Source organism: Anas acuta, chromosome 10, assembly GCF_963932015.1.
Source record: "Anas acuta chromosome 10, bAnaAcu1.1, whole genome shotgun sequence".
NCBI classification, from domain to species: Eukaryota; Metazoa; Chordata; class Aves; order Anseriformes; family Anatidae; genus Anas; species Anas acuta.
In genome coordinates this window covers 17704199-17714333 of record NC_088988.1, presented here as the reverse complement: position 1 = coordinate 17714333, position 10135 = coordinate 17704199, and the positions used below count along the sequence as shown (strand labels likewise).

Here is a 10135-nt window from a genome sequence, read left to right as displayed (position 1 = left end):
GGGTTTCTGTGGTATTATGGTTATTAAAAATTAGCCAACTGCGTATTTTGACATACACGCTTTTGTTTCTTTTTTTTTTAAATAAAGAAAATCTCACTATATCACCTGCTAGCTACTAACTTGGCGTAAGTTGCTCTTAGTTGCTAATGGGTGGCTTGTGAACAAACATGAGATAGTAATTTTGGATGCTAATGTAGGGGGCCTGTTCTACTTGTAAGGGATGAGATAGAAGAGAATAGGAAAAGTGTGGAAGACAACGAAATAGCAAGTTATGTGCGATGGGAGGAAGTGTCAGATCATGGCCTAAAAAGAGAAGAGAGATACAAGTACAGAAAAACTAAGCTGTATCCTTTGGGCTATAAAAATTGTTCTAACACAGCTGAGGAATATTAAGGCATCAGAAAAGATGATGCGGCATAAGTTAACTGCTTGGTGGGCTCTTTTGGCACTGATTTATTTAAGTAGTTTTAGGGTAAGTGTGAGATGAAGATAAGCTCCTTGACAACCTATAAAGACAAAGCCAGCTCTCTGAGACACTTTGAAGGTGGAAGATACTGGCCTGATCTAGACAGTGAGCAGCATAAGTAAACAGATGCTAAATAGATGAAAGTGATCTTCATCAGTTCATGTAATCACACAGATAAAACTGGTATCAAAACAGGTATCTTAAGCTGAATTGGTTTGTTTATCCTGGTCCCTAAAGCATCATCTGTCTGTGCTTCCATTTAAAACCTGCGGTTCTTTCAAAGTATGGACTGCTGCTTTGTCTCCCTGTCTGACACCTAGCACAACAGAATCTGCCTCTGGAGAGAGATTTCGTGCCTTAGTAAGTGCTGAATTAGGTCAGTCTATGGTGTTAAGTATGATTGGAAAGGAAGAGGGGCTGTCTGCTTTCCCTTGCTGTTCAGAAGCAGTGGGACAGGTGGCACTCGCTGCTGCTTTGGCCTCTTTGCAGTCTGCAAAAAGTTGAATCTCCATCTGTGTAGATCAGGAGTTATCTTTGCTGTGTGGTTTTATTTTTACCCTCTATGCAAAGAAACGAGATAAGATTTAAATAAGCATTTGTTGTGAAGTACTTTTTATACGTCATGCCTTGGCATTCAGATGTTCTGCGTTGGGGTATTTTTTTTTGCATTATGTTTTATTTTAAAGATCCTCTCTATAGGGGAACAAGAATAAGTTTAGCCAGTACTGTTTGGCTTGGTTTTACATTTGTATTTTGAGTGAGGGGAAAAAAAAAATCAGAGCACAGTAAAATTATAAAATGAAAACTGTAATCTGAGAACGAATTAATTTGAAATCACTTTGTAGTTTAAGTATAATAAATGAAACACATATCTTGTGGAATATTAACATATACCAACCAACCAAAAATGCTTAGAAACTGAAGTTCTGTTTCCTTAATGAGTAATTTTCAGTAAAAGCATTCCCAGAGGACTGGCAAGAAACATCTAGCCTTACATTTGCTGTTGCAAATTCAAATTCAGGCAATGGTAATTGTAATTGAAAATAATATAATGATTCTTTTCTGGCACAGATGAATTGAGTAAACAATCTAAATATAGTTGCACTGGACATGCTGTTAAGATACAATACGCTAAAATAATTGGCAGAAAATAAAAACTCTGACAGTCACAGCAGATTAAGGAACCTGAAGTTTATCCACAAGGGCTGGAACATGGTGGGCCTTTCTGTCTGAAGAAGCTTTTACGGAGCAATGTGGAGTTTTTTGTCTATCCTTCAGATAAATTCAAACTGTTTAATTTCTGTACTTTCCAGGAAAAACAGCATGTATTTAAATCACTTCGCTCTAACTTCATTTTGTTTCTGTATTATTTTCCTAAGCTCCTCGCTTCTGTGAGAGGCAGTATGTCAGACATAATTCAGTGACCACATAAAAACATAGTTTGAGAATTGTACACAAAAGATATGGTAAGATGTTTGTCTTTTTTCTGCCAAATCTGGGTGTCTTTGTATTACTGCTATATTAAGGACTTAAATCAAAATGCCTGTGAGCTGGAACAAGGTATCGTCGCAATAATCTGTGTGCTGTTAGAACTATTGTGGCTGCTATGTGGTCGTCTTGACACGCGGGAGGGTCTTAATGCAGCCCTGGCACTGCCAGGTGCTGTGAGTCATGGCCATGTAAATGCCTTTACCACTTCTAGACATGCATTGGGATTTCAGTATACATTCTCCAGGCTTTGTGTTCCTTTTTTTAACAAAAATCTCAGCTGGGATTCTTTGTTTTCTTTCCCTTCTGATGTGAATTTTTTGAACTTTTAAGGAAAATTGCATTGGCCTTTTCCCTCCCCCCTCACTGCTTGTTAGAGAGTGAAGGGCACTTCCAGAATTTGACTGAAGAATGGCTGACTCAGCTAGAAAATGCATGATGTTTCTAAATAGCCTTTTCTGAGGAATTGCCTCTCTTTAGTAAGTTGAAGTTCAAAGTCATGACTTAAAAATCATGTTGACCACATTCAAGTATGGTGCTCTTTTTTGCCTTTTTTTGTAATATCCTCTCAGTTTACCCCCTAATCTAATGTAGTATCACACTGTTTTTTTAGACCAGATTTTTTTTTGTTACTGTTACCTCTGTAAGGATAACATGAATTCTTATTAGTTGTTTGTTCCCCTTCTTCTGTGGTGTTTAAAAAAGAAAGTTGATGACTCAAAGTTTGGCAGTTTATGTATCTTTGTAAAAGGAACATGAGGCTAATAATTTTTGATATTCTCCAGTTATTCTGGCAGTTATAAGCACGTGTGTTTTGGAAAGTAGTTATTCGGGACAGTTCTCCCACTTAGGAGCTTTTACTCCTGTGCTCAAGCCCCACCAGTTTCCACTTGGCTTTGGATGGTAGTTTTCAGGTGACTTTCAAAGCAATTAACCAAATCTGCCACATCAAAGACAGAATTTCACCCAACAGATTCTCACTGTAGTTGAGTTTTATTTCAGCCATACCTCTCAGATACCTTAGGACAAAACCCTCTCCTCGTCCTGCTCTTGGATGTTGGGGGACGGCAGAGAAGCCGTAACTCCAGTCTGTGTGTGTCAGCGGGACTTGCTGCCAGCACTTCTTTGCAACCTTTCCATGTCGTGGGATACTGGGAATTGAAATGCATCGTGTTAATCGCAAAGCATCTCCATGCTCCATCTACCTACAGAGAAATCTTGTCCCACACCGTCCTGAAACTACACGAAGAGAAGCATCAGGACATCCCTGCTCACTGCCTGATCTGACACAAAAGCTGGTTTAGGGCTGTAGTATGCGACTACTCAAAATAAAGTTGGCACTGACCACACGTCCTACAGCTGCATCTCGCTGCCTGTGTAAGGCGTTCTCCCAGCTGCAGCAGAGGTGACGCTACCCGTGTGGCAGCGAGGCTGGCACCGAGGCTCCCCCTTGGCTCCTCGGGGACCCCCGGAGCCGCCGCCCGCCGTCACAGAGGGGCACACGGGGGGGGGGCACCCGTTGGGGAACGGCCGCCCGCGGCTGAGGGGCGCGGGGCTGGCCCCGCGGCGGCTCCTCGGGGCCGGGTGGGCGCTGCCGCCCCCTGCCGCCCAGCGGGGCCTCCCCGGGCAGCGCTCGGTGCGCTCAGCGCCGCTCAGCGCCGGGGGCGGCCGTGCCCTGAGGGGGGCCGGGGGCGTTTGTTACGCCGGGCCCGGCCGGGTGTGAGTGTGCGGGGTGTGAGTGTGTGAGTGTGCCCGTGTGTGTGTGTGTGTGTGTGTGTGTGTGTGTGAGAGCCGGCCCGGCCCGGCCCCGCCTCGCCGCGCTCGCCAGGAGGGGCGGGGGCTGTGGAGCGACGGCAGCGATCAGGCAGGCGCGGAGCTGCCCTTCCATAGGAGCCGCCATTAGCGCTGGGACCCGCTGACAGGGTCTCGGCGGCGGCGGCCGGCGCGGCGCGGCGCGGCGCGGGGAGCGGAGGCAGCCGGGGTGGGGTCCCCGTTTGATGGATCCCCGGATCGCCTGGTTCCAGCCAGAGCAGCTCGGCCCCTCGAACCGCCTGTGGATGCAGATCTGGGAGACCACGCAGGGGGTCCGCAACCTCTACTTCCAGCAGCAGCAGCAGCAGCAGGAGCAGCAGCAGCAGCAGCAGCAGCAGCAGAGCGCCCCCGCCGGGGCCGGCCCGGCCTCCCCGCCCGGCATGTACCGCGCCCCCCGCGCCGACCCCCAGCCCGACTTCCTGCCGCTCGAGAGCGCCAACAACCAGCACAACCGCAGCCTCCGCCAGGCCTCGCCGCCCCCGGGGGCCGCCGCCGCCTGGGCCCGGCCCGCCCGGGGGGTGCCGCCCGCCGCCGCCGCCGCCGCCGCGGCCGCCGCCGCCAGCAACAAGAGGAAGCGCGACAACAAGGCCAGCACCTTCGGCCTCAACTACAGCCTGCTGCTCGGCGCCCCCGCGCAGGGCCGGGCCCCCGCCCTGGGCGACGGGCCGGCGGGCAGGGCCCAGGCCGGCCTGGCCGAGCCGCCCTATACCGGCACCCCCTGGAAGAAGCGCAACTACAGCCAGGGCGTCGTGGGGTGAGCGGGGCCCGGGGGGGAGGAGGAGGAGGAGGAGGAGGAGGAGGAGGGGGAGGCCCGGGGCCGGCGGGGGGCGCTGGGCCGCGGCACCTGAGGCGGGCGGCGGGGCCCAGGCAGGCGCAGGCCCCGCGGGCGGCGCAGGGCAGGGCCGGGCCGGGCACGGGCGGTGCGGGAGCGGCCGGCGGGGCCTGGCGCGGCAGGTGCCGGAGCGGGGCGGGACGGGCGGGGGGCAGCGCCTGGAGCCGGGACGTGCCCGGGTGCGGGCAGGGGAGCCCGGGTCCGGCCCCCCCCGGCTGTCCCCGCACGTGGTGCGCAGCCCTCCGCGCCGTGCCCCCTCCGCGCCGTGCCCCCTCCGCGCCGTGCCCCCGCCGCCCGGCCCGCTGCGGGGAGGGCCGCGGCCGGGAGCTGCCCGCAGCGCGGCGGGGGCACGGCGCTGTCAGCCGCTGCTGTGTGGCCGTGGCCGTGCCGCACGCCCCTGCGGCTCGGAGCTCCCCTGGAAGAAGCGCCCAGCAGGGCTGTGAGGTGAGGAGGAGCCGCTGCTGTGAGGGGGAGCGCACACACTGGGTGGTTACGCAGGGAGCGTTTTCTAGAGCCGTGACAGAGGTCAGTGCACGTGCAGGCACCTGTGCTCAGCTGGGAGCCTGTGTGCACACACAGGGCGTTACGGGTTGCAGTGTGGGGTTGTTAATGGTTCTCATGGAGCTCTGACTGTGGAATGCATGTGCTGATCTGAGTGCCTTGGCCATGCTGGTTTTGTGTGAGCCTAGGTCTCATCAGTTGGCGTTGTGCGAGCCCACGGAGTTCGAGGGCAGGCAAACACGACTCTTCTGTCCCGTCTACCCAAAAACCATTCTGAGCTCCTCCTGTCCCCATTTTGTAAATGTGAGGATGGCTTTCGATATGGGTGATTCCTTGGATAAAATGCCATTGACAACTTCTGTAGCCTTTTTATGTTTTATTTATCTGTTTATTGCGTTCGTGCTTTTCAAAATATAACCTTTGGCTTTGACCCATAGCTCAGCCCTCCTCCCCCTGGCAGGAGCATGTTGACGTGTATTTGACTTGTTAAGTATGGATTTCTGCTGTGGCGTGTGCAGGTGTAGTACCCTTTCCAATCCTTCTCCTTTACAAAAACGTCTGGCTTCGTTCCAGGGTTCGGATGGCTGAGGTGTATGGTGACAGCAGGAGGCCACGAAGAGCTCATTTTAGAAATCAGTAATGATTTGGGTGCGTCGCTTTCTGTGTGCCCAGCTTGCACCTAAAGGTCCTTCTGCCACCTCCCACCAGAAAGCGTTGACCTCGTGCCTTCTGAAAACTGCAGTTCTGTAAGATCTGTCAAAATGAATATTCAAAGTTGCTGGTTGTTTTGGAAGGCGAGCTCTTATAGCCTCGGGCTCCCTACTTTCTTGCCAGCTCCTATGTTACCTTTACTGCTGGGGTTATAATAATTCATAAAATGACATTGCAGAAGTGTGCTGTTTTAACTTCTGTAGTCACTGTACGCTGGAGCCTTCCATGACTTCCTTCACAAGACTTAAAAGCAATGTGTTCAAAGCATACTAAATACCATGTGTTATTTTTTGTAAGTTAGTTTTTGGACTCTGTCTCTCTTCTAGCTTGTCATTTATTTACTTGAAGGTTGAGGATCGTTTTTAGAAGCGCCATTCTCTCTTGTAAACTGTAAACCTTTTCTCGGCATTGGAGATGCAGGGTAGGAAAAGGCGGTGAGCTTCCTCAAGAGATATAAACTAATAACTGTACATAAGAATTCAAGACGATGGCTGTCACAACAGCAGAATTCTGTTTGAACAAGTTTCAAAAGCCAAATGGATGTACTGTGTGTATTTTTTTTTTCCTCTTAGTATTTAAAATCATTCAAATACGTCGGCCTGTCCTAGGTTTGGCTGTCAAATTTGTGGCATATGTTTACATGATGCCCAGATTTTCTCTTAGCTATTTCCTTTGTTCGTAGCGGGGCAAGGTAGAGTGTCTCTAAGATGTGCCCCTGAATTCCGTTTTCAAAGTGATGGAAGTAAGTGGCATTTTCGTTTTAAATGCTACTTATTCCTGAGGTATTAAGAGGCTATTAGCTAACAAGTCTTAATGAAAAATAGTGAAAACAATTATTAAAAGGAGCTGTAGCCTCTCAGGAAAGCACAGAAAACCCTCAGATTTTCTGCGGATTGTTCTGTGACTGGCTGGCTGCTGGCGAGGCGTGGCGAAGCCTGCAGAGCTGCTTGGGTTGTGCTGAGCTGCTCCCATCCCTGTCGTACGCGGTTCTTTTCAATAGCTGCTGTCTCACCACGTATGGTGAGGATGGACAGAGAGGTTCATAACCTAGCAAATGAGGCCGTGGCTGAAATATGTGTTTTAAATTCCTTTTTTCCGAGATGGGCTCCTGCATTTGTGTTGGCAACGCCTGGCAGCTGATAGGAGAGGAAAAGATACTGGAGCTCTGTTACAGGCACTACTACTGTGTTAACAGGTATCTTTTTTTCCTCACTAAATTGTTCCAATGCAAATGTTAAATATCAGAAAGGCTTGACGCTTTCCCCTACCTACCATCCTATAACTGTTTTCAGCTGATGGCTTTAAATTCAGAGTCTCCTGAATGCTGCCGTGTTGTTGAGCTGTCCCCTTTTCAGAAAGCTTAGGCCTGACTTGATGGCAAGCACAGTTGAAAGCTGACATGTGGAATTCACATTTCCAGTGCAGGGATGTCTCTTGCGTGTACAGCTGTGTGAAACCAGCTCTGAATACACAATTACATTGATCAGCTGTCTGAAAAAACAGTCCAATAATTCTTAGCTAGTGGGGCAGTTTGTGTAAACACCTAACAGCCTGCAACTAGTTTGCTACTAGGCTGTCCAGGTAAATGTTTGAGTCTTCTCAGTTTTTTGATTTTTGAGATACAGTATTTTCTTGGTTTGCTCTATCTGTATGTAAGGTGATATCCAAATCATTCAGAAATAAGCTTCAAGTGTGTTGTTCTGATTTCAGGGTGGGTTTCTTACAAAGCCCGCACAGTGTTTGTGAACGTGCCTCAGTACTGGGATGCTGGCTGCCTTCAGCATGTGGCCGGTTTTGGCAGAGTTAATGGTGCTGTTGTACACATCGTATCCGGGCATATCTGTAATATTTCTCCTTAATCTGTTTTCAGACTTGTAGTTCTGTGAATAATGTTCACATTACACATGATCTTCTTTCCTTAGTTCTGGCACTCCTACCATTGTGAGGTCCGAAATCCCGCTGTAAACGAATTGTCCAGTGCTGCCCATGATTGCTTTGCACTGGTCCCATTCAGGCCATGTGTCTTACATCCTCCATGGCCTTTGTCAGCAAGCAGTAGTGCTAAAAAGAACAAACAGCACAGGGAATGAACCTAAAGTTGTGCAGGATCATTATGATGTTTCTGGTGACAAACATACCTCTGAGGACTGTAATTGAATTTACCTGGATGTGGTACTCTGGGCAGTATCGCTCAGGGATGCAGGATTTGTGCTTTGGGGTTTGTGGAGGGATTTCTTGTCATTCCCTCCCTTCCCAGGGCAATAGTCAACTGTTAGCACTGTGCCACAGTTCCAAGGGCACAACAAGTGGCTGGGGTACAGAGACAGGTGCCTGACCGCTTTTGCCAAGCGTAGGCTGAAGCCTGAACTGCAACAAAACAGCAAAAATAAAGACCGACGCTTCGGTTTGGTCCATCTCCTCATGTGTTTCTCTGGTGCTTGCACTGAAGGGAAGAGTTGATAAGCAGCTCCCAGGTAGGAGATGTGGATTTGGGAACTTTGTAGGAAGCTGGATAATTTTGACCAGAGTCTTCTTTCAAGTAGAAAGGCCCTGATTCATGTATGAGTTTAGGAGGGAAAAGGCCATGTGCACAGCTGAGGAAGAACCTGGGTTAAACAGAAGACAAAGTGTTTTGAAATGCTGAACTCACGGCACTTTGAAGTGCTGGTGGAGACTTTGACACAGAGGGAGAGCCTCCCGTGACCCCGCTGGAGGTGGGTGCGGGCTCAGCCTTGCGAATTGGTCGGCACGGCGTGGGGGTTCCCTGCTGCCCTCCGGGATTACAAGGGTACCGTGAAATAAAACCAGTGCTGCTTCGGGAAGAAAATAACTTAAAGCCGCGTGTGCTTACTGGAGAAGTTGTAATGGGATTTTTTTCATGTGAAGTATGCCAGCTTTTCATGTCTTGTAGTCGCTTTTTTGGAAGAAGCTGAGTGTGCTAAGGCAGCTGCAAGCTCATGCTCGTCGAGCTTTGAGCTGACCAGAAGGCATGTAGCCGCACTGATGCAGCAGTCGGTCTGAGATAACGTGCCCTGTGTCTCTTCAGGTCTTACTTGTGCGGGCCCTTGCTTGGTATCAGGCGCAGCAGCATGATTTCCACGGGGGCTGGAGCAGGAAGAGAAAGCTGTGTGTGTGAGTACCTGCAGCAAAATGTCTAGCCGGGCTGAATGCCTGACTGGGGGAGGGAACTGTGATAAAATCCTAATCAGCCGTGCTGGTTTTCGTCATGTACTCCCAGCAGTTCAGATCAAATGCATGGGTGGCACTTGCTTTGCTCTTGCAGTAGCTCGATACCTACAAGTGCTTCAGGTAAATAAAGCACACGCTTGTCAGACACGGAGCATCTGTGCGACTGCTGCTGAGGCAGCAGCGAGGGGTGCGTGCGGCTCTTCCAGCACGTCGTCACTTAGAGGATCGCATGCGTTTGGGATCTAATGAAGAAGTGGATGTCAAAACATCAGCTGCAGTTGAATTCACCACATACATCATGCACAGAAATCAACTACGTGGGAAACGTTCACAGGCGGCAGTCTGCCTGCTCCCTGGAGGTGTCTCAGAACAGTACTGGCCCTTGGCTCCGTACCCCTGTAAGCGTTCAGGTACACTGCAGGGCCGTCAGTCCAGTGCGAATCATTTTCTTCTGCCTCTCTGGTAGGAGTCCTGGTTACTCTTGGCCTTGTCGCGTGCTGTGTCCCAGGGCCCTGGCAGCACCCTTGTGACAGCTCGTGCAGTACTTGAAGGCAGGCATTGGGGTTTTATGGACGCGAAGTCAGCTGTTAGCCCACGGCCTTCAGTAGTGGCAGCCTGTTGTTACCCTCTTGGAGGGGCTGGGGGAGAGAAGCAGGCTTCCTAGGAGATGAAACTGTCAGACTAGAGGCAGTTTGAGGAAACCTGTAGGAAATATACTGTAAATATTATATAACAGTATTGTTTGAGCTTGCAGAACCTTGGGACGGGGCCAAAATTTCAGCATGTCTTGTTTAAACAGTTTAAAGAGGACTTCAGAGGCCTGCTGGTTTCCACACATGCAGGGAAAGAGTATTTAAATGTATTTTTGTGGGCTGTTTTGTTTGCTCTGATTCTTATATTCCGTTTATGACTTGGGCACCTATTTACCTTGGAGCGGCTATATAAGGAACAGAAGTTTGGTGGACTTTTTTGGTGGACGGGGATGTCTATATTAAGTAATAGGAAGAGCATGTCGTGCCCTCTTGAGTGTTTGCTGGTTCCCAAGAGCTGATACGTGCTCTCCGTAGCAGTGTGCAGTTGGAGAAAGGAGACCTGCTCACCCCAAATCCTTATCAGTATCACATTAAACTGTGTTG

At 49.8% G+C, this 10135-nt stretch overlaps 1 protein-coding gene across 2 annotated transcripts in view; it reads left to right on the top strand.

Annotated features, from left to right (window-relative positions):
- The first annotated feature begins 3776 nt into the window (after window positions 1-3776).
- The window catches only part of TENT4B (terminal nucleotidyltransferase 4B), a 38498-nt gene continuing 32139 nt past the window's right edge, over window positions 3777-10135 (top strand). The window contains exon 1 of one of the 2 annotated variants that reach the window (XM_068693577.1): window positions 3777-4520. In XM_068693577.1, the coding sequence (XP_068549678.1) occupies window positions 3952-4520 (569 nt within the window). In that variant the 5' untranslated portion in view covers window positions 3777-3951. Of the gene's footprint in view, window positions 4521-6895; window positions 7006-10135 lie in introns of those variants that run through there. The other variant, XM_068693578.1, reaches the window with a different exon arrangement.